General features: G+C 35.3%; 1 protein-coding gene across 5 annotated transcripts in view; it reads left to right on the top strand.

Moving 5' to 3' along the window:
- Window positions 1–25971, top strand: part of LOC106086998 (neural-cadherin) — a 535030-nt gene that overhangs the window by 162538 nt on the left and 346521 nt on the right. For 4 of the 5 annotated variants that reach the window (XM_059364497.1, XM_059364494.1, XM_059364498.1 and 1 more), the window contains exons 5-7: window positions 2494–2727; window positions 2801–2992; window positions 20016–20206. In XM_059364497.1, the coding sequence (XP_059220480.1) occupies window positions 2494–2727; window positions 2801–2992; window positions 20016–20206 (617 nt within the window). Of the gene's footprint in view, window positions 1–2493; window positions 2728–2800; window positions 2993–13939; window positions 14131–20015; window positions 20207–25971 lie in introns of all 5 variants that reach the window. The other variant, XM_059364495.1, reaches the window with a different exon arrangement.

The raw sequence follows: 25971 nt of genomic DNA, 5'->3' as shown, positions 1-25971 counted from the left end.
CTTCCGATACCGAAAAATTATGTAGCCTATGTTTGCTTCCAGACCAACCTAAACAATATGAGAAAATTTCGAGAAAATCGGTTCTGCCGTTTTTCAGTCTATACGGAAGAAACCAACAGAGGCCCATATATCCGTGACTGCCTGATGTGCCCATTTTGGGCGTTTTTGTGGGGGTGGCGTGACTCCCTATACTTCGACATGAATTTGTATGCCAGATTCGTTATTCACTCCCACATACTTTTCATTTGATACCCATATTGGTCCACTTTTGATTTTGGGTGGTGTTTTTGGGGTAACAGTGGAGGGTCCGCCCCCTTCCGTTATCAATAAATTATAAATCCTATTCCTACTTCCTGACCATATTCGTAATCTACTCCCGAATACCTTTAATTTGTGTCCCATATTGTCATGATCGTCAAATAAACCTATTTTAAGGGGTTTTGGGGTTGAGGCGACCCCCTAGTTTCTTGGACCCAACTTTTATTATGAAATTCGTACTCTACTCTTGAATACCTTTCATTTGAATCCCATATTGTCCCGATCGGTCTGCTTTTATTTTTGGGTAATACTTTTGGGGTAAGGGGGAGGGTCCGCCCCCCCCCCCCCCCCCCTTCTGATATCAAAAAATTATATAGCCTTTGTTTCCTTGCAGTCTAACCTACATAATCTGTGAAAATTTCAAAGTAATCGGTTCAGCCGTTTTTGAGTCTATACGGAACAAACAAACAAACCGACAAACAAAATTTACCTTGTATGGGGAATTTGTTAAAATTTACCTCCTAAGAGGAACTTCGTCCAAATTAACCTTCTATCTGAAATTTGGTAAAATTTAACCTTCTATGGGAAATTTTGTCAAATTTACCTTTTATGGGGAATTTTGTCAAATTTACCTTTTATGGGAAATTTTGTCAAGTTTTCCTTTTATGGGAGGCGCCTCGGCAAATTTACCTTTTGTGGGAAATTGTGTCGTAAAGGAACTTTTATGAGAAATTTTGGTTTAGTGGGATTCTTTTATTAGATTCTATGGGAAAAATTTACATTTTTTTGGAAATTTTTGTCAAAATTTACCTTATATAGGAAATTTTTGTCAAAATTGATCTTCTATAGGAAATTTTTGTCAAAATTGACCTTCTATAGGAAATGTTTGCATATATTACCTTGGAAATGGAAAATTTTGTCAAATTTACCTTTTATGGGAGGCGACCCGGTAGCCAAGTTGGTTTTGTGCTCGTATAAGCAGTGCGGGGGTCATGGGTTCGATTCGCACCAGAGGCCTTGGTCTGTGAGAGTATAAAGGACTGCCACTCTTACCTAACCTACCTTTTATGAGAAATTGTGTCGAAGATTCCTTTTATGGGAAATTTTGTCCAATTTTCCTTTTATGGGAGGCGCCTCGGCAAATTTACCCTTTGTGGGAAATTTTGTCGTAAAGAAACTTATATGGAAACTTTTGTCAAAATTTTGTTTTAGTAGGACATTATGTCTAAATTTAAACACTATGGGAAAAATTTCCTTTTATTTTGGAAATTTTTGTCAAAATTTACCTTCTATGGGAAGTTTTGTCAAAATTTACCTTTTATGGGAAATTTTGTCAAAATTCACCTTCTATGGGAAATTTTGTCATATATTACCTTATATGGGAAATTTTGTCAAATTTACCTTTTAAGGGAGGCACCCCGATAGCCAAGTTGGTGGTGAGCTCGTATAACCAGTGCGGCAGTCATGGGTTCGATTTCCACCAGAGGACTTGTTCCGTGAGACTGTAAAGGACTGCCGCTCTTACCCAACCCACCATTTATGGGAAATTTTGTCAAAATGTACCATTATGGGAAATTTGGCAAAATTTACATTTTATCGACAATTTTGACCAAATTAAACTTCTTTGTGAAATTTTGAAAAATTTACCTTCCTTTTTTTAATTTTTGTTTGTTTCTCCTTCGAGACGAGCTTAATGATCGGAGATGCAAATGGAAAAGGAAAGCCAAAGATAGCAACACACACCAACCACGCGTTTCGTCTATGGTTAGGTGTGATGGTTTCAAGGGCCGTGCGTTGGTATGTTGTATTTGAATCGCAATAATAGCGAAAACGCATCTATGATACAATTACCACATTGACCACGCTCGACAACCCTCTCTATTAGCTGTACATTTTCCCAATGCATGTATTTTTATGTGATGACAGACATTCTTTCTGTGGAAAATTACACTTCTTCCGTACCACACATGATTTTGTGCTAATGTTGGAAGTTGTATTGATGGCTTCGAACGCTAGACTTGGAAATTTTGTTAAAATTTCGCTTCGATGGGAAATTTGGTCAATATGAACCTTTTATGGGAAGTTTTGTCAAAATTATAGAAAATTTACTTTTAAAGGCAAATTGTTGTGAAAAGTTTCGTTCTATGGGTATTTTTGGTCAAAATTTGTTACTATATGGCTCAAATTTCTATCTTTGATATGTAGGGGCTAATTATGTTTCATCCTTTCCCATAGGTCAAATACTCCATTGTTCAGCAACCCAATCAGAAAGGCACCAAATTCACTGTTGACGAAGAAACCGGCGAGGTCTCCACCAACAAAGTATTCGATCGCGAAGGTGATGATGGTAAATTTGTATCGGTGACTGTTAAGGCCACCGATCAGGGTGAACCCAGTTTGGAAGGTGTTTGCTCGTTTACTGTTGAAATTACTGATGTCAACGATAATCCCCCATTGTTTGATCGACAGGTAAGTTCAATAAATAAAATTAAAATACCCTCAAGTTAAGACTTTTCTCTCTCTCTCAACAACCCGATTGTAGAAATATGTGGAAAATGTCAAACAAGATGCCAGCATTGGCACCAACATTTTGCGTGTTTCCGCCTCCGATGAAGATGCCGATAACAATGGTGCCATTGTCTATAGCCTTAGTGCCCCCTTCAATCCCAATGATTTGGAATATTTTGATATACAGGCTGAATCTGGTTGGATTGTGCTCAAGAAACCACTTGACGTAAGTTTTTTGTTAACTGAGTTTATTTGGTATTATTTTAAAGAAAATTTTGAAATTTTTTTTTTTTGGATTTAATTTAGTTTTCATTGTTTGTTAAATGTTTTCTTCCTTTTGTCGAGAGAGGAAAACTTGTGAGACTAACATGGTTTATTTGTTGTTTTACGTTTTTTTTTTGGTTGAAGATACTAACAACTTAGCTTTAGAAGGGGTAAAAACAAGAGTTAACAATTTTATTACAAAGATGGTGCTGAGAGGGGGCAAAAGTAGCTCAGAGATCAGCACGTACGCCTTTGACCCCGAACGCCTGGGATAAAATACCGTCGAGAGGGGGCCAAAGTAGCTCAGAGGTTAGCATGTACGCCTTTGACCCCGAACACCTGGGATAAAATTCCGTCGAGAAAATGTTTAGCAGTGGTTATCCCTACATATAATTTTTATTCCCTAAAGCACAACAGGGTATTATAACTTTATGCAGAAGGAGACGCGTTCGACCCATTGTTAAGTATACCGATCGGCTTAAGTTATGCCCGTCTGTCTGCCCATATATTCTTGTAATAAAGAAACAGGTCGCGTTTGTTCTCCGTGTCTGAGTTTGGTATCTCCATGGGATACCAACTCAGACGTGGGTTGAAATACATTTGAACGTACAGGACTGTCGACATTATAGCCTTTCTTCACTTTTCCACACACTATGTGCAACACCTTTCAACGGTAGCTCTATAATATACTCTTCCTATTTCAGTCTTTTATGAACTATCGTTAAATACGCCTCCATCGCATTTCAATTCTCCTCCGATTCTACCATGACGGTTGCTTTATTGTCTGCCATAAAGGACTTTATGAAGGACTCCAATATGTTGCGACCTATGGCGAATCTGGTACATGCGAATACTACATAATCTGCGTACTCAGTCATTTGGGCGCCGTGGAGGGGTGTAATGTTCGAAGCGATACTCGTACAGGCAGCTTCTGTCCGCCGGTCTGTCCGTCCGTCCGTCTGTCTATTAAAATCACAATACAGTCTTTAAAAATAGAGATATTGAGCTGAAACTTTGCACAGATTCTTTTTTTGTCTATATATATATATCTTGATACAGTCCAGATATAGACCGATCTGCCGATTTAAGGTCTTAGCCTTATAAAATCCACATTTATTATCCGATTTTTCTGGGACAGCGAGTTGTGTTAGGACATTTGATATCTTTCTTCAATTTGACTCAGATAGGTCCAGATTTGGATATAGCTGCCATATAGACCGATCTCGCGATTTAAGGTCTTGGACCCATAAAATGCATTTCATTGTCCGATTTCGCCGAAATTTGGGAGAATGATGGGCCCTTCGACACATTTTTCAATTTGGTTCAGATCGGTTCAGATTGGGATATAGCTGCAGTATATACCGATCTGCTGATTTAAGGTCTTGGACACACACATGGCGCATTTATTGTCCGATTTTGCTGAAATTCGTGACAGTGAGTCTCGTTAAGCCCAATAATATCATTTTTCAATTTGGCCCCAATCGGTGTAGATTTGGATATAGCTGCCATATAGACCGATCACTCGATTTAAGGTCCTGGGCCCATAAAAGGCGCAATTATTGTCCGATGTCGCCGAAATTTGGGACAGTGAGTTGAATTAGGCTCCTCGGCAACTTCCTGGAATATGGCACTGATCGGTCCAGATTTGGATATAGCTGCCATTTAGACCGATCTCTCGATTTAAGGTCTTGGGCCCATAAAAGACGCATTTATTGTCCGATGTGGACGAAATTTGACACAGTGAGTTAAGTTAAGTTTGGGACAGTGAGTTAAGAGACCATCGTAGCGCAGAGGTTAGCATGTCCGCCTATATCGCTGAATGCCTGTGTTCAAATACTGGCGAGATAATCAGAAAAAATTTTCAGCACTGGTTTTCCCCTCCTAATGCTGGCAACATTTGTTAGCGACTATGCCATGTAAAACTTCTTTTCAAAGAGGTGTCGCACAGCTGCACGCCGTTCGGACTCGACTATTAATAGGAGGCCCCTTATCGTTGAGCTTAAACGTGAATCGGACTACACTCATTGATATGTGAGAAGTTTGCCCCTATTCCTTAGTGGAATGTTCATGGGCAAAAAATTTGCATTCGAGTTAAGTTAAACCCCTCTTCATATTTCCTCAATTTGGCCCAGATCGCTCCAGATTTGAATATAACTGCCACATAGATCGATCTCTCAATTTAAGGTCTTGATCCCATAAATGGTGAATTTATTGTCTGATTTCGCTGAAATTTAGGACAGTAAGTTGTGTTAAGCTCTTTAATTTCTTTTTTTAATTTGGCCCTGATAGGTCCAGATTTGGATATAGCTGCCATATAGACCGATCTCTCGATCGTTGCAAAATTTCAAGGACCTAGGTAGTCTGAGCACCTTTTTGGCCAAAATCAAGCAAATTTTTTTTTAAGAGACTCCTAAGAACTATCCAGCAAATGTTGGAAAATGTGACCATAAACGAAGATTTGGCAGCCCAACAAGTTTTCGAAATACCAAGGTGACCAATTATGGGAGCCTGCCAAAAGGCGCCCAGACAACCTAGAACCTTGAGATATTGCACATGATCTCGCTTACACCTCAGCTCTAACCATTCCAAATGTCAAAGATATATTAAACGATGTCATGTTGGATCTTGAAGACGTCTTTAGCTTTGGTGCGGTCAGTTCGTCTGTATATCTGCCTGTCTGTCTGTTTGTCTGTCCGTCTATCTGTCGGTCTGTCCGTCTCTCTGTTCGTCTGTCTGTCCGTCCGTATCTATATTTGCGTCAGTCTGTTTTTCTGTCTGTCCGTCTGTCTCTCTGTCCGTCTCTCTGTTCGTCTATCTGTCCGTCCATCTGTCTGTCGGTCCGTTCGTCTGTCTGTCTGCCCGTCCATCTGTCTGTCGGTCCGTTCGTCTGTCTATCTGTCCGTCTGTTTGTCCGTCGTTCTGTCAGTCTGTCTGTTTGTCCGTCTGTCTGTCCTTGATGTCATGTTGGATCTTGAAGACGTCTTTAGCTTCGGTTCGGTCAGTTCGGTCAGTTCGTCTGTATATCTGCCTGTCTGTCTGTTTGTCTGTCCGTCTATCTGTCGGTCTGTCCGTCTCTCTGTTCGTCTGTCTGTCCGTCCGTATCTATAGTTCCGTCAGTCTGTTTTTCTGCCTGTCCGTCTGTCTCTCTGTCCGTCTCTCTGTTCGTCTGTCTGTCCGTCCATCTGTCTGACGGTCCGGTCGTCTGTCTATCTGTCCGTCTGTCGGTCCTTGTTGCTTTAGATGGTTCTGTAACCCCTGCGCACTGGGAGACGGTTACATTTAGCTATGGGTGTCATGTGGGATCTTAAGGACATTTTTAGCTTCGTTTCCCAAACAGATGCTCCATACTTAGATAAGAATTAACTATGCTGTCGGTGTTTGTCAGTTCGTCTTATTTCTGTATATCTATCTGTCCATTTTTCTGTCCATTTGTCAGTGAGTCTTTCCGTCTGTCTGTCCGATTGTCTTTCTGTCCGACAGTCTCTCCGTCCTTTTTTTCGGTCTGTTTATTTGTCCCTTCGTCTGTTTGTCTGTCCGTCTGTCTTTCTGTCCGACTGTCTGTTTGTCCGTTCGTATGCTTGTCTGGGGGTCTCACCATCTGTTTTTCTTGCCTTTCCTCTGTTTGTCTGTCTCTTTTGAGTTAATCTTAACGATGTAAAAAATTCCTTGCTTGGGAAAGCCATTGGATACAAACCAATTATGCATCCTTTGGAAATTGTATTGATAGCAGAGGACGGTGAGACGATGTTACATTTTTTCCTTTTCAGCCATATTCTCATCACTTTTGCAGCAGAAGTTTGTCGGGAACCACTGTAGTGCGTTGCTTACTGCCAATACCGGATGGTTTCAAGGAATTGGAGAGCAAATCGAGTAATAAAATGTTAGGGGTCCATGCGCGTTTCAAGTTATACCTGATTATTCCATTGCTATAGTAGTGTAGTTATTTAGCTTCACTACAATACCTCTCCTGCTTATGTCGCTTTTGGGGACCGGTTAGAAAAAATAGGCTCCTTGCCATTAAGTGGACCAGTAAAAATCCACTTTGGCATGTTTTTAAAATTTCTCAGGCATCATACTTGTGTAATAAAATTGTTTAACTCTTGTTATAAAAATCCCCTAAAACTAACAAAAAAATGTTTTTTTTTAAATTACTAACAATCGGTTTGGACTTACAAATCATGGGAGTAAGGGTTCATCATGCGTGCTAGAAAAAAATAGGCTTCTTCACATTACTTTCAATAAAAGAACTCTGTAAACAAGGGAATTTCATGTTTAATTTACAAAATTTCAATTTTCTTAAAAACAAAAATATTTTGACAGCTTTTTACATATTTAAGCGAAAATTCTTTTATTTTTAATTGAATAATAATTTATAAGAATTTTTTTATTTAATTTTAACTGCACCATTTTTATTTATTTTCCAAACTGAAAAAAATCTAAAAATCTAAGCTGTAGTTTGGGTTGCTTTTTAATTTCTTTAAAATAATTTGCAAATAAAATTAAAACATTTTTTTATGTTTTATTTTATTTCTATGATTTTTTTAACAAAAAAATTATCTCACTAACCCTTAAAAAAAATAAGAAATTAGCAAAAGCTAGGTAATAAGTAAGCAGTGCAAATTTTTTGATATATAGATTCCTATATGAACAAGATCTAGAATTATGGATCATATTACAGCATTTTTTTTGTGTGACAAAATAAAAAAAAAATATTTTTTTTTATTTTCTGCTATTTTTTTTTTAAATTATCATAAATTGATTTTGCTTTAGTTTAGTTTGGAGTCACCCGAGAAGGTGGCAATCTCATAACCTGGAATTGTTGAAAACAAAACACAATAATTGGCTTGAAAAAATTAATATGTATTTCCTTACAAAAAAAAAAAAAAATTAAAATTATAAAAAAAAATTGATTTTTTAACATTTTTTCCCCAAGCAAATGAAATAAAATATATTTAAAAAAAAAGAAAATATATAAGCAAAGTTTTTTAACAGGCCTTTTTAGCAAACAAAACTATAATGAAAAATACAGAAAAAAACACTAATCATTAAAAAACTACAAAAACCTTAAAACCCTTCAAAAAAATTTTTTTTTCCAAAAAAAAAAAAAAAAATTTTAAAATATTTTTTTTTTTTTTATAACTATATATAGACTAAGCGATGGTTAAACATATATTTTTGAAAATCATTGTGTCTTTTATTATTATTCTTTTTATTAATTTATTTTTGTTTTATAAAATTAAGTTTTTTTTAAATGTTTTTCCTTCCTATTTTTTTCTCATCAAACTTTCTCTCTTCTTTAATTAAAAGCCATTTTTTTATAACCCATGGACTTTAGAGGCTAATAACATTTTTGAAAGTCTCTGTTTTGTATAGAAAACAATCGTTCAAACATTTAAATGTTTACCAAAATTATAAGGCATGCATACAATATAAACCTATATATATTAAAATAATATACCAAATATATACAAAATAACTTTTTTTTGTATAACTGCAATAAAATTAAGATTTTTTTTTGTTACAAAAAAAAACTATATACAAAATATATATGTTTTGTTTTTAATTTTCGTGCACCTTTATTGATTTTTAAGTTTATTTATAAATTGTTAACTTTGATATTTATTTATGAAAAATTTCTTTTCATTCATTTCATATGTTTCGTAAATATAAATGTAACATCGTTACCAAAAACAAAAAAATCAAAATCAAAAGGGTTGTTATCCTGTAAGTAATTACATGTCTTAAGGGTGTTTTAAATGCTTTTTGAAGTTCTCTGAACTTCATACATGAATGTGTCCTAACATCACCTCAATATATAGTCGATGTTGTATGCAGAGCAAAAACCAAAAAAAAAATATATTAATTCCATATATCATCGTTTTCTAAATCCCTAATGACTTTCACAAACAAGACATTTAAACCTTAAAAAAATATGTAATCGAAAAAAAAATAATTGTTTTATCTTAGATTGTCTGTGTATTCACCACGCTAATAACCCCCCTCATTCAATGTTAGGTAAATTTCGATTATATAGTACAAGGATAGAGGAAAAAGAGATTTTGTGGCATAAAGGGTGTGCAATATTTAAAAACAAAAATGTTTTCAGTCTACAGCTTTTAAAGAATTTTAATTAAAAAAAAACAAGTAAATAGGAGTTGAGTTCGGCCGGGCCTCGGGTACATATGTAAACCATCTTTCATCAAAATCCGGTGAAAATTGCATACCTTATATCCCGTAGCAGTTATATTGAAATATGTTCCGATTTGGACCAAATACTAATAAGTACAGCAATTATACCTAAAAATAAACCGATCTGAACCATATACGACACGGATGTCGAAAAGCCTAACGTAACTCACTGTGTCTAATTTCAGTGAAATCGCCTTTTATGGGGACCACGACTTTAAATCGAGATATCGGTTTATATGGCAGCTATATCCAAATCTGGACCGATCTGGACCAAATTGAAAAACGACATCGAAGGGCCTACATAACTCACTGTCTCAAATTTTGATCAATATCGGATAATAAATGTAGCTTTTATGGGCATAAGACCCTAAATCGGCGGATCGGTCTATATGGCAGCTATACTAAAATCAGGACCGATCTGGGTCAAATTTAAAAAGGACATCAAAGAGCCTAACTAAACTCACTGTCCCAAATTTCAGCTACATCGGACAATAAAAACGCCTTTTATGGGCTCAAAAGCTTAAATCGAGAGATCGGTGTATATGGCAACTATATCCAAATCTGGAACGATCTGTGCCATATTACAGAGGAATATCAAGAAGCTTAACTTAACTCACTCTCCCAATTTTCGGCGACATCGAACAATAAATGCGCCTTCTATGGGCCAAAAACCTTAAATCAAGAGATCGGCAGCTATATCTGATCTGGGCCACATTGTCCCAAATTTTATCAAAATCGGATAATAAATGTTACTTTTAGGGGCCTAACACCCTAAATCAGAGGATCGGTCTATATGGCAGCTATATCCAAATCTGGACCGATCTGGGCCAAATTAACGAAGGATGTCGAAGGGCCTAATACAATTCACTGTCCCAAATTTCGGCTACATCGGACAATAAAAACGCCTTTTATGGGCTCAAAAGCTTAAATCGAGAGATCGGTGTATATGGCAGCTATATCCAAATCTGGACCGATCTGAGCCAAATTGATGAAGGATGTCGAAGGGCCTCACACAACACACCGTCCCAAATTTCAGCAAAATCGGATAATAAATATGGCTTTTTTGGGCCTAAGACCCTACATCGGCGGATCGGCGGATCGATCTATATGGCAGCTATATCCAAATCTGGACCGATCTGGACTAAATTGATGAAGGATGTGAGAGACCTAACACAACTCACTGTCCCAAATTTTAGCAAAATCGGATAATAAATGTGGCTTTTAGGTCTATATGTGGGCTATATCAATATATTGTCCGATATTGCCCATCTTCGAACTTAATCTGCTTTTGGACAAAAAAGTATCTGTGCAAAATTTCAGCTCAATATCTCTATTTTTAAAGACTGTAGTGTGATTTCAACAGACAGACGGACGGACATGTCTAGATCGTCTTAGATTTTTACGCTGATCAAAAATATATTAACTTTTTAGGGTCGCAAATGGATATTTGGATGTGTTGCAAGCGGAATGACAAAATGAATATACCACCGTTTGGTGGTGGGTATAAAAACAAGTAAATTGGGCCCAACTTTGGGCTCAATTTCAGTGAAATTGGATACAAAACAATGCTTTTATGGGCTTCAGACCCCTTATCTGCAGATCGTTCTATATGGAAGCTATATCTAAATATAGTCCGATCAGAACCACAATGAGGTCAGATGTTGGGATGTCTTAACCTACCCACTGTTTCAAATTTCAGCGAAATCGGTTAATAAATAAAGCACTCCATATCTGCAGATCGGTCTATATGGTAGCTATATCTAAATAAAGTCCGATCTGAACCATATTTAGGTTGGGTATCAGGAGGCTAAAAATAAAAATAATAATGGGTTTTCAGGTCCTTTATCGGCAGATCGGTCTATATGGTAGCTATACCTAATATACTCCGATCTAAACCATATTTACGTCAAATATCGGGAGGCCCAAGGTAACCCACTGTTTTAAATTTCAGCGAAATCGGATAATAAATAAAGCTTTCATGGCCCTCAGACCCTTTATCGGGAGGTCGGTCTTTATGGTAGCTGTGTCTAGATATAGTCCGATCTGAACCTAATTTGGGTCAGTTATCGGGAGGCTTAAAATAACCCACTGTTTTAAATTTCAGAGAAATCGGGTAATAAATAAAGCTTTTATGGACTTCAGACCCTTTATCGGGAGATCGGTTTATATGGCAGCTATATCTCAATATAGTCCGATATGAACCATATTTGGGTCAGTTGTCAAGAAGCCTTAAACTATTTACTGTTTTAAATTTCGGCAAAATTGAATAAAAAATAAAGCTTTTATGGGCTTCAGACCCTTTATCGGCAGATCGGTCTATATGTCAGCTATATCCAAATATGATCCGATTTTGCCCGTTCAAGAACCAGCGTGCATCAAAAAGACGTATCTGTGCCAAATTTTAGCTCAACATCTCAATTTTTGAAGCCTGTTGAGTGATTACAACAGACGGACAGACACACGGACATCGTTAAATTGTCTTAGAATTTTACCACGATCCGAAATATATACAATATATACTTTGTAGGGTCGGAAATCTATATTTCGATGTGTTGCAAACGGAATAACTAAATGAATATACCCCTCATCCTACGGTGGTGGGTATAAAAACGGCAGGTCTTTTATGTGTTAGCTATATTAGATTATCAACCGATTCAGACCATATTTAGCACATATTTTAGAGGTCATAGAAACAGTCACTTTGCAACATTTCAGTTCAATCGAACAAGAATTACGCACTTCAGAGGCTCAAGAACTAAAATTGGGAAGTCGGTTTATATGGGAGCTATATCAGGTTATGGATCGATTCAGACCATATATGACACGTTTATTAGGGGTCATAGAAACAGTCACTGTGCAAAATATCAGCCAAATCGGATAAGAATTGCGCCCTCTAAAGGCTCAAGAAGTCAAGATCCGAGATAGGTTTATATGGGAGCTATATAAGGTTATGGACCGATTTTAACCATACTCAGCACAGTTGTTAAAAGTCACAATAAAACACATCATTCATTATTTCAGCCAAATCGGATAGGAATTGCCCCCTATAGAGGCTCAAGAAGTCAAGACCCCAGATCGGTTTATATGGCAGCTATATCAGGTTATGAACCGATTTAAACCATACTCAGCACAGTTGTTGGAAGTCATAATAAAACAGCTTATGCAAAATTTCTACCAAATCGGATAGGAATTGTGCCCTCTAGCGGCTCACGAAGTCAAGACCCCAGATCGGTTTATATGGCAGCTATACCAGGTTATGGACCGATTTAAACCATACTCATCACAGTTGTTGGAAGTCATAATAAAACAGCTCATGCAAAATTTCTACCAAATCGGATAAGAATTGTGCCCTCTAGCGGCTCAAGAAGTCAAGACCCCAGATCGGTTTATATGACAGCTATATCAAAACATGAACCGATTTGGCCCATTTACAATCCCAACCGACCTACACTAATAAAAAGTATTTGTGGAAAATTTCAAGCGCCTAGCTTTATTCCTTCGAAAGTTAGCGTGCTTTCGACAGGCAGACTGACTAGATGACGGGCGGACAAACGGACGGACATGGCTAGATCGACTTAAAATGACATGACGATCAAGAATATATATACTTTATGGGGTCTCAGACATATATTTCGAGGTCTTACAAACAGATAAACTTTATCCCAATATAGAACTTAGCCTGTATGTTTAAAAATACGAGTCTGTGTCAAACTCAGCTCAGTGTTTTGATTTTTAAAGACTGTAATGTGATTACAACTGACGGACCCACAGGCAGACAGACAGTCACAATGACGTCGTTAATTTTTCTTAGAATTTTGCAACGATCTGTAATATGTCTATATTCTGTAGGGTCGGAAATGGATATTTCGATGTGTTGCAAACGGAATGACTAAATGATTATACCCCCATATCCTATGGTGGTGGTTATATAGAGGCCAAAAATGTATGTTGAAAATTTATGATAAATTTTTTGAATATGCAGTATGAAATGAAATATACAGTATGAAATGAAATAATTTTTTTTAAGTTCAAAAACTTTTACTTTATACTAATGCCTGTAGATAAAATTTGGATTAAATGACTTGAAACTCAAGTTTTAAAATCATACATTGAAATTATGCTGCAAAATCTCTTTATTCCCTTTAATATGTCTTTAGCTTAGGTCTTAACCGGGAAAATTCTAAAAAAAATCCTACCTTATATAAAAAGACTTTTTATATGTTATAATTTATTTCATTTTTAATTATTTTTTAAAATTTTTTTTTTGTTAAAAAATATGACCAACTACAGAAAAACAAAATAATCAAAAATTAACCCCTTAATGTGAATCGTAAACCATAATGTCACAAATAGCAATGCCATTAACCCCTCGCAAGTCAATGTTAACCAAATTAACAGCAAAAAAAAAGTAAAGAGACCAAAGAAAATGTAATGTAACACAAAAAAAAAAAACAACAACACTAGCCAATACACAAACCCAAGGATGACGAACTCTGTATAGCAAATGTCCTTACCACAATATTTAACAGGCTTAAAATTTAGCCTCTATGTTAATGCCTAAGCATAACTGTAACACTTTTGATATGAATTGAAACTTTAACATTAGCCATACACTACATTTAACATAGCCATACCGTTTATAATATAACATCAACAACAACAACAAAATTAACACTAATGCTCATGTAAACAACATTTACCGTAATCTTACCGTTAACAGCGTGAGCGTTATCGTTTGCGTGTACGCGCCTCTGACCGCGGCGAACCGCCTTCATATGCCGATGTAGATGTTGAATTAGATGTGGTCGACCGCAATAATAAACCGCCCATCTGGGATAAAAGTGTTTATGGTCCCATAAATATCAGGGAAAATGTCACTGTGGGTACGGTAGTAACATCGGTTAAGGCCAGGTTGGTATTTCCCCCCATTACTCACACTCACTCTCAATCTTCTTTCTATCTCTCTAACTCATATTTCCCTACTTTTGCTACAGTAATGTTAACTAAGCTAACATTAAACTAATACAACTCTGTTAATAGATTATCAAACCAAATATGAAATCTGCTAATAACTCTTCATTTTGTTTAACATTTTCCCTCTTTTTGTGGACCAGTATTATAACAGACTAATTTTCTTTTTTCACCACTGTTTTAACATAACATCAAATTTTGTATGTTAAATTGAAAGCTTAAAGTCTCCAAACCATAAAAGGGATATAAATGTTGCCAAGCAGATTTTTGTAAGAGCTTTGAAGAACAAAGAATATCCCTTTTACCACTATTTTTCTTCCCTTTATTAACCACTAAACTCGCTAAAACGCTAAAGCAATGACATCTGGCTCCGTTGTTTTTGTGGACACCACCAGGGCATCAACACAATAATTCACCAACAACCAAATAGCAACAACTACTGCTTACAATCCCCCTCACAGACTTGGGGACCTCTTATTGAGTGTTTGCGTGCGTGTGTGTGTGTGTGTAACAATATAAAAAACTGCAAAACATCAACAATCGATTGGAGGATTTTTTAAAATTATTTCTTTCATGGCAAAGAAACTCAACGCATGTTGGTTGAATGTTGCACATCACGGCCGCTAAGGATGTCTAAGCTAAAATTGATTGAAATATTTTTTCGCGCAGTTTTTGTTCACCACATGTTTCTCCTTGTGGTGAGATAGATTCCTATCAACAAAGACCTGTATTTTTTGTTTTCACTTGAGTGGCATGTTTTATTGAGGGATAAATGCAAAATAAACTAATTTTTGAGATTTTGCATTTCAGCGTCACCCTGTAATATTTTTTGAAACGTCTATTATTTGAATTCCTTAATCCGTTTCCAAAGGTATTCTACTACTCCCAAACGATAAAACACAAAACAAGGGCAAATATATACATCTTAAATTGGCTGCGAACCCTATTCCCTATAACTAATCAAACATTTATCACTACATCATGGATAGAGGATAACTACAAGTGTATTGGTACTATCGTATTGGTATAATCGTAAAAGGCATGCTGAGAGGCTACAAATGTGTAAGGGGAATCATCATTACTTATTTAAGATTAAATATCGAAAACTTTTTTAATTCTCAATTTATAAGGACTTCAACAGTTTCATAAAACCAACGTTTGACAAAAAATTTTGGTAAAATCAAATTTTCAGGAAGAAATTTTGTAAATTGTAACATTTGTATGATAAAGCTTTATATATACATATATATATATATATATATATATATATTTTTTTTTTTTTTGAAATATTTCGTTTCGTAGCTTTAATTTTCAAATATGCATCTTTTTTTAAATTGACAAAAATTTTATTTTCTGAAATTTTCTTTAATATTTGCCATAAATTATAAAGGTTAATTTTTTTAAGAGCAATAGGAAATTAAAAAAGAACACAAACATTCATGAAATCCTTATTTGAATCGATAGTACGGTCCATACAATGAAATGTTTGAAGGTTATTTCATGCAAATGTTGACCGGAACTGCGTCTCAAATGGTCCAATTTTTGGCATACTCTTTCCACCATTTCGGTCGCTACCTTGCAAGTAAATGCGTCAATGCTGTCTTTCAATGCGTCAATTGAAGCGGGCTTGTCTGTATAGAAATGAGCTTTAACATAGCCCCACAGAGTCTATAGGCTTTAAATCGCACCATCTAGGCGGACAATTAACCGGTCTCGTACGTGAAACAAATGTTCACCAAACTCGCCTCTCAATAAGTCCATTGTTACGCGTGCTGTGTGGCATGTGGCGCCGTATTGTTGAAACCATATGTCATGCAAATCAAGCTCTTACATTTTGGGGGAAAAAAATTGGATATCATCTCACGGTAGAGCTCACCATTCACAGTTACGTTACGATTTGCATCATCTTTGAAGAAGTACGGTCCAATGATGCCACCAGACCATAAACCGCACCAAACTGTGACTTTTTCTGGATGCATTGGTAGCTCTTGCAATGCTTCTGGCTGGCTCCAAAATCGACAATTCCGCTTATTTACGTACCCATTGAGCCAAAACTGAGCTTCATCGCTGAAGAAGAAAAAGCACGCGATGAACATGCTTATCAAAGCACGCATTTAGTGTTGTTTGTCATATAGTGAGGAGGCTGTCCTTGTGGACACGGGACTCCATCGGCTTAATCCGGTACATACAAGCGGGTGCCATTAAGAGTGCAGAACAAAACAACGGATATCAAGGGGCCAAATACTGATGTAAGGCTTTTCACTCCTTGAAATTTCAGGACAATATTACTTTAACTGGTACTAGTGTTAGGGTATCTCTTCCAAATTTCGTAAATCCTGCATAGGAAATGCGGCTTTTGTGCGTTCAATGCCTTCAATAAGAAAACAGGGCTATGTGACCGCTACATACAAATATGGTTTAGTCCATTCTCAGAAGTTGAGAGGTATATGCAATTTACTGTACTGTAGTAAAAACGCATTTCTGGGCTCAAACACTTAAATCGGGAGATCGCTTTATCCAAACTCGCCACGGATGTTCATATAAATCAGGGCAAAAATATGACTTTATGAAATCAGGATTTCTTATCAGGAGCAAACTTCTCAGATAATATGGTAGTCGTCGCGGAAAGCGTTGTGCAAAATTTTGCCAAGATTGGTAAAACAATGCGCTTGCAGGGGCTTTAGAAGTGAATATCGGGCGATATACATATATGACAGCTACATGTAAATCTGAACCAATTTCTATGACATTCACCAGTAATATTAAGAGTCATAAGAAAATCCTTCCTGCAAAATTTCGAGAGAATCGGTTAAAAAATTAGCACTTTCTTGCAATATTTCTCAAAATCGGACGAACATATATATGGGAGCAATACCAAAATCTGAACCGATTTCAGCAACCTTCTTAGATACTGTGGCATTTGTCGAGGAAAGCGTTTTGCAAAATTTTTGGCAAGATGGGTCAATAAATGCGCTTGCTATGACTCTAGGAGTGAAAATCGGGCTAAATATATGTATATGAGAGCTATATCTAAATCTGAACCGATATCCATGAAGATCACCAGTAATGTCGAGAGTCTTAAGAAAATCCTTTCTCCCAAATTTCGAGAGAATCAGGTAACAAATGACCATTTTATTGCATTATTACTGCAAATCGGATGAACATATATATGGTAGCCGTATCCAAATCTAAACCGATTTTAATGAAATTCACCTGTAATGTCGGGAGCTATAAGAAAATCCTTCCTGGCAAATTTCAAGAAAATTGGTTAACAAATGAACATTTTTTTTGCAGTATTACTGCAAATCGGACGAAAATATATATGGAAGCTGTATCCAAATCTGATACATTTTAGTTGGTATGTTGAGCACCATTTCTCCATTTGGCAAAATCCGCTGAAGAAGATTCATGGCAAACCAGAAACAGCGATATAGATAGCCCGTCAAATGTTTTTAGCAACGCCACACACAGAATGTGCTGTACAGCCTGCATTATTTTTGTTGCTATGTAGAGCACCATTGATCCATTTGATAAAATCCGCTAAAGAAGATTCATACGCTCTTTTATATGCAGAGCACCATTGATCCATTTCACAAAATCCGCTGTTCATGGCGAACCAGAAATCGCGATATAGATAGCCAGTCAAATGTTTTTAGCAACACCACACACAGAATGTGCTGTACAACTTACGCTATTTTTGTTGGTATGTAGAGCGCCATTGATCCATATGACAAAATCCGTTAAAGAAGATAATGGCGAACCAGAAATCGCGATATGGATAGCCCGTCAAATGTTTTTAGCAACACCAAACTGAAAAGAAAGGCATTAAACAAAATGTTCTAGAGCCGGACAATATCCTGCAAAGGAATCTCAAGTGTTTTATCCCTTCGATATGTTCTAGAGCCGGACGATATCGTGCAATGGAATCTCATGTGTTTTTTTCCTCTATGAAAAATTTTAGAAGTTAGTTTTCTTAAAAAAATTATTCTGATTTTTTTGTGTTTTGTGTTTTTTTTTTTCGATTTTTCTAAAGTCACCATATTTTTATTTTGCTTAACATTTTTACTCTACAGAATAGACTCCCAAATAAAATTAATAACAAATAAATCATTAAAATGGGCTTCCTTTAATGGTTATACTTTTTTCTTTCTTCGAAATAAGATTTTACTGGAATATTCTATCAAAATACGGTTTTAGTAAAAATTCCTTTGGTATTTCCTGTACATTTCAATGTTTGGATATGGTTTGACTAATGATTAAAGTTTGGTTTAAATTTCTAAGTGGTACACCATGGCGTATGAACATTTTTATTATGAATTCCCATAAAACATACGCACTAGTGGCCTTAAAATGCTTTAAGCTTTCTTTTAGAAAAAAATAACTACACTGCGATATTAGCACGTTTATATTGAAATTTTCATGATCTGGATTTAACTAAATACCAAAACAAATCCGTTTACACTGCGTTTCTTTGGGGATTTAAATGACATACACAAGCGTACATGTGTTTGTCACACACATCCATACACAATTCTTGAAAACAGTGGCATATTTTGGTACTTTTATCGATTATTCAGCCTTGAAATCAGATTTATTTGGGATTTAAAAATAAATCTGGCAAAAATGGGATTTATTTAAAAAAAAAACACAGGATTTAGCATTTAAATCTCGAAAAAGCCATAAATGCAGATTAAGTGGCCAATGTAAACGTACTTTATTCCCTTCACATTTTTAGCTCTCCGGGATGCCTTAAAAGACAAAAATAAATACATTTCCAAATTTTGTATAGAAAACGGCGACAAAACAAATGGTGTTGGGTTTCTTCATTTTAAATTTTGATACTACTAAATTTCCCAGGAATACTTACTTTTTAATTTAATTACATTTAATAGATTTCTATTTTTTCCGAATATAAAATTTTTATTTTATTGCTAATATATGTATATCATGAATAGAAACCAACTAAAGCTATCTATGACAAACAAATGCAAAACAGGTAAAATGCTATAAAATATAGAGAATATAAACCAACAAAAAATGTTAAAAAACAATTGCAATATAGACTAAAATTAAGAAAAGACAACAAAAATAATCAAAATTCTATATACCCATATATAATGAATGTAATGCTTTATAAAAATAAACAGAAACTGCACCAAAATTTCAAATATAAACAATTTTTATTTATTTTTTAATATTTTTAATAATTTTTTATTATTATCATTTTTATACTTAAACTTTTTAAGTCTTATATAGCTACCTATAAATGATTTTATTTATATAAAAAAACAAAATCCTAACAGGGCTTAAATCGAGACCAGTTTTTTTTTCAGTAGGGTTAAAATCTTTTAATAATTTGCACTGCCTATGAAAAATATGAATGAAATATTATTGCGGCATTTTTTTGGTTTTTTCTTTATTATATGGAAATTTGGCCAGCTTTTAGTTTTAAGTGAATTTTAATGGTTTGGCTAAACTAGGTGTTGGTTTTAGTTGAATATAGTTTTCATATTTTTTTAATTTTTTTCTAATTTTTCATATATAATAAACTTAATACATTGCGATTATTATTGACTATTTGCCAAAGAGATCTATATAATTTTGTTTGTATTTTGTCCATCTTTTTTTAATTTCATCTAACAAAAAACAAAAAACCAACTGCAACAACCATAAAAACATATAACGCTGGGTTTTGTCAACAAACTTGAATTTTTGAATGTTACAAAACCGTTTGTGTGTCTGTGTGTGTTGTGAACTGAAATGAATGTTGAAAATTGAAACCATACCATAACCAACAAACAAATACAAAAAAAAAAAAAAAATAGCGTGAAACCTATAAATTAGAAGCCATGGCACAAGACAAAGGCTATCCGCCTTTATCACGTACCGTAGAGGTTCAAATCGATGTTGTAGATCGTGCCAACAATCCTCCAGTATGGGATCATACCGTATACGGTCCCATCTATGTCAAGGAGAACATGCCCGTTGGCGGCAAAGTCGTCTCGATCAAAGCCAGGTCTGTTGAAATACCACAAAAACAAAAAAAAAAAAAACAATAGACAATCACAACAAAACCAATAGCCTCTGCATCTAAAAACAATTATATATTTTTGCATTGATAATTGTTTTTGTCACAGAGGACAACAATATAAAGTGTTTTTTGATCACAATAATTTTTTTTTTAATTTTTTTCTATAATAAAACATAATTTATTTGTTTTAAGTTCATCTCTTTTTCAATGATGTTTTGTTTTAATTAATTATTTATTATCATGTTTTGTATGTATTTCAATTGTGTATGTTCTCTTCAATGTTATTTGCACAATATGCACCAGTAAACATTAAGTTTTAAGTGAAAAAAGTATATTCAACTTTGCATAACGTTTTTTTTCCTTTGAAGTTTATTAGAATTAGAAAGAAGTTGGAAAAAGTTTATTATATTTGAACAAAAACAAAAAAAGGAAAATCCTGGGCAATTGTTTAAAACAATAATGGCTTAGATTTGTAAAAGATCCTTGCTGGGGCATGATTAAAAAAAAATTAATTGAAATACATCATACGCTCCCCTGGTCACATATACACAAAAAAACGCTTTTAGTTAAAAATAATTCATATATTTAATTTTTTCCTGCACAATGTTTTAACGCAATAATATCATATATTTATAATCCATTACTATATTCCTTTGGGGCATATAAACAATAATAACTGTAAACAATAACATATCAACGCTGGACAATTAGACCATGATTGCGTATACTTTGTATGAATTATTTAATTTCAAACAAAATTACTGTTGACTTGTTAAGAAATCAAAAAAAGGTAATTCTTTAAAAAGAGTTTACTATGGGTTTTAAGCCTCTACCGCCTGACCTTCGAATTTCACCGAAATCGGGTAAAAAATAAAGCTTTTTTGACCTTCAGAGCCTTTATCCGGAGATCGGTCTGTATGGTAGCTATATCTAAATATTGTCCGATCTGAACTATATTCGTGTCAGATGTCGGGAAGCCTTAAACTACTCTCAGTCAATCCAAGACTGTGCCTCTGGTACATCTAAGATATCCGATAGGAAACCTCTTCTATTTCATCCAGGTTTCCTATCCTCGTCTCCATTATACCAGAATGGTATGACCTGCTCCTATTCTCTATCCTTGCTCTCACCGCTTAGTCATTCTGACTACGTGGTGTACATTTTATGTCATCATCATCGATTATTTCAGGAGTATCCTTATCTCCACCACTTTTGAATACCGGCAGTTGGTGTCAGCTTCTGCTTCCAATGACTGGCCCTTATATCGATGTCGTCGACAAGAGGCATTAATTAAACTTTCAATATATATAAAGTTTTTCTATATGTTCCCTCTGCAGCAGGTTGTTCCCGTGCCAAATACCAATGGTTTTTATTCTTTAGTTCAATAACTTGGTTGAACTTTCGAACGGGATGCTGAACCCTGAGTATATATGTTTTTACATATTCATAACTTTTTATCCACGACATTCCAAAATCAGTTTAGAATTCTAAGACGATCCTCTGTAAGTGTCAGGTCTTTATGACTGTTGTTCTGCTGTTCGCCTATCTATTCAACTGTTTGTCTGTGGTCTGCCTTTTTTTGCATCTTCGAAAGATATATTCATGTTGTACTGAAAAATATGCATGATTTCTATGTACAAAACCACACTTTCAACTCCTATCTCCGGTCCCGTGGAACTGGCCGATAGTATTACTTAACGGGCGATCTCTTCATCTTTCAGTCTTTTCGACCTATGGCGAGTCTAGAACACTACCACATGTTCTGCGTCCTAATTTGAAGCGATGCAGGTAGTTCTACAGCAGCCGTAACCTGTAAAAAACTGGGTCAAGCTGAAGTTAAGTTTCTCATGCTTTAACCATTTATGCATGCATTGCCGTAATTTACACGACCAACAGTCATTTGGGGAATTGTCCCAAAGCCTCTGTCAATTTTTCATCTTTGTTTCCCTCTCAGACCTACGAATGGGTTTCCTTGACGTGCTCCCGTCTTCCAGTACTCTCCAGTATAGCAGGGGGTCATCCCTGCTACAACGTGTGCTGCGTTGCTTGAGATGGTTCTGCAGTCACTGCACACTTGGAGGCGTCATTCTGGAAAGTGTGGTATTCACATTTGAAGCCTTTTTAACAGGATATTCCAAGTGCTGTTTGAGTTTTATGGTCGTCAATCAGGACTCCAAGGTATCTCAAACTTTCCATCGACATTTTCTCCGCTCTTTCCACTTTAATGGTGAGATTCTCCTCCTTTCTCATCCCACTTATTAGTACTGCCTCCGCTTTATGTTTCGCCAGAAGCAGGGTCATAGTTGCTAACCATGTCTTTAGCTATTTTGAGTATGGATCGTTTGAGTATAGTTAGTACTTCAACCAAGTAACTTGACTGGACTAATGCGATGTCATCCGCAAATCCAACGACTGTAGCTTCTTATGCTAATTTAAGTCGAAATACACCGTCACATGTAATCTTCCACAGAAGCGGGCCGAGTACAGATACATGAGACACTCCCGAGGTCACATTTATGAAACGACGCCCTTATAAATGTTGACATATTTAACTCGATTCGAGAAATAGCTTTTTGTTACTGCTGTAAGAATCGGGAACGTCTATATATCTTAATGATAAAATAATTTATTTCTCGCGAAATAGAATGTATTTTGATTGTCGAGAGTTATGACCGTGATCTGTCTGTCTGTCGGTCCTTGGGTTGGTCTATCTCTCTGTCTGTTTGTACGGCCACCCGTAAGGTCATCCGTTTGTGTTTCCGTTTGTCCATCCATATATCTGACGGTCCATCTGTCCGTCTGCCTGTGGTCTATTTGTCTGTTCACCCATCAGCCCATCCATCTCTCTGCCTGTATGTCTTTCAGTACATCAGTCCATTATAGCCTTCAAAACGACGATATTTTTCTGAAATTTTGCGCCCTATTTCACTGAAATTTGGAACGATGGGTCTTATAAGATCGGCCCTTGGTCTGTCTGTGGTCTGTTAATCCGTCTCTGTAAATCTATCAGCTGATATTTCGGTCTGTAGTGCGTCTGTCTTTCCGTCCAACCGTTTGTCCGCCTTACCTGTCGGTCTATCCGTCCATCTGTTTGTTCATCCATTTGTCTATCTATCAAATCGCAAGATCAAACCTTCGAAATCTTGCACTTTTATTGCCGGATTTCGCCGGACCCAAAAAGGGAAAATTAGTACCCGATTTTTAGATAATTTGGACATGTACATAGTGTTGGACCCTCTGACTTTCTTACCCGCTATGGTCGGTCGATCGGGGTTAGTAAAAGCGGATTTTTCATTTGATATCAATCAAATTTACATAAAATATATTTAACAGTAATGATGCATTTCGAAAGATCGGCCCGTGCGATCTCTGTCTCTCTTTTCTTTCTGTGGTATAGAAGTTTTTCGTCTCTCCTGAAACTCTCCTTCATTTGTCACGTTGCTGTTGATTACGCCACATTCTTGGACTCAATAGACAGTATAACGTCGCAATTACACACCATTCATTGCCCACTTGATGAGAAAAGCTATAAGAAATGAACTAGGATACCAAAAGGAATCTGTCGTACGACCAGGAGTGTTCGATTCCTTTTGATATCCTAGTACATATTTTTCAGTTTTGCATCGACTTGGCAATAAACGGTTTGCAATTGCTCTTTTATACTATCAGTACAAGCAGCAGTTTTATACATAAACTGGATCTGTCCAGTGGAGTTTGCCATTGGTGTGCTTTCTTAGCCCTTGTCTTCTGTCAGGGCATTAAATAAGTTTGATGTTAAAGCATTGCCTTTCATTGAGACTAGTCTTCAAAAATCCCGTGCATCATCGCGTTAAAAATAAATATTTACAAATAATTGTTCTAACAAATGGTTTTAGGTCCCTTGGGAGCGTATGATTGTTAATGTATTAAAATCAAATAAAACATACGCATATATGGCCAATTAATTCAGGGAGCGTATACGTATTTTTATAAATACAAATTTATTAGAAACTTAAATAAAGATGAAGATTGATTATTTGCTCCAGAAAAAAAAAACGATTTCACAAAAACAAAAGTCATGGGCTCAAAAATGGTCTAAGGTTTTAATAAGACCCAAACATGTGGCCTACAAATCAAAATGCCTCTAGCAGAAATGAAATAAATTGCCAAGTATCTCACTAAACCATAAATAAGAAATTTGTTCTTTAATCTAAAACTCCAGAAAGAAAGCCAGAAATATTTTGTAAGAAAATTAATAGATTTTTTCCAACTTCTTTCACCTTCTCTTTGGATCCCTACCCGAATAATTCCTCTTAATCAAATTTTGTTTGTATTTCTTGCCCCCAATCCCTCCTCCTTCTATCAATCACAACTCTCCCCATGCACCATCACCCAATTCATTTAACGCACTTGCACTTAAAATGTTCGTTTTCAGCTGCACTGAGAAAAAAAAAAAACAATAATACCTAAAAACTAAATGAAAGCACACATATATTCAACTCACTTTGTATTAAAACATTATATTAATGCATTCACCTTTTATGCACTCTTTCATTAAAAAAAAAAAAAATTACAGCACACAACGCAACTCACACTCAGCACTTACTCACCCCCACTCTCACACGCACACACCCTAATGTATACTTAGGTTGGTTTTCCATGTTATATTCATTTTAGTGTAGTACTCTAAATATAAGCAAACCCTATATGCATACATATATTTGGCATATATTATAGTCAGTCCAAAATGAGATCAGTGACAAATATTAAGCTCTAAGCTAACAAAAAACAAATTCTATATGTATGTGTGTGTGTTATGCCAGCGCCCACAAACACCAGTCAAGTAATTGTGTATGTACTTAATTGCAGCACACTATGTGTATTTTTATTGTAAATATGCAACCACTTGCACTTAAACATCGTTAAGCCATATTAACGTACTATGGAGAATATATGGTCAAAAATGGTTTTCATGAAAAGGACTTTATAATTAGTTTAAATTAACGCAGGAACTTTTTTTGGCCATAGATCATTCAACTCTGCGCGACAAAATTTAAAACAGAGAATAACAGAAGTAGACTACTTGAGGTTGTCCATTTTCCATAAGAAATGAAGATCTTTGTTATAGCAAACTATGTATTTATAATTACAATTTCCACGAATAAAGTTACTGTTAAAAATGTCGCAACTAAGCATTTGGTATAGGATTTTCAGTACATTAGAAATTTTAATATTAAATTTTACAGTTTTCATAAAGTAAATAAACAACAATAAATAGTCAATAGTTTTTAAATTTATATTACAACTTTCACCGACTGATTAAAAGAAAATAGTTATGTTGTTTTTATAGAGATGTGTATAACAGGATTCATAATCAGTATAAGAAAAACTTCATGATATATGATCCCACAAGCGTTTAAATAAACTGCGTAAAAATTTTAGGTTCTCTTTTGAAAAAAAAAAAAAAAAAAAAAAACACCTTGAACATTCGTTTTATCACAGTTTTTATAAGCTGTGTAACAATGTAAGTAAACTGTATAACAGTTTGTTTTTTTAACTATACATTAGCTGTTGGTATAAACAGTTTATGTTAACTATATAAACTTTTTAAACTGTATAACAGTTTTTATAAACTGTATAACAGTTTCTATAAACTGTATAACAGTTTTAAAAACTTTTCACTATATTACATTTTTTTATAAAATATGGGACAGCTTTTATTAACTGTATAACAGTCTTTACTAACAGTTAAACAGTTTTATAAACTGTAA

Source organism: Stomoxys calcitrans, chromosome 3 (genome assembly GCF_963082655.1).
Source record: "Stomoxys calcitrans chromosome 3, idStoCalc2.1, whole genome shotgun sequence".
NCBI lineage: Eukaryota > Metazoa > Arthropoda > Insecta > Diptera > Muscidae > Stomoxys > Stomoxys calcitrans.
This window is presented reverse-complemented; position numbering and strand designations above follow the sequence as displayed.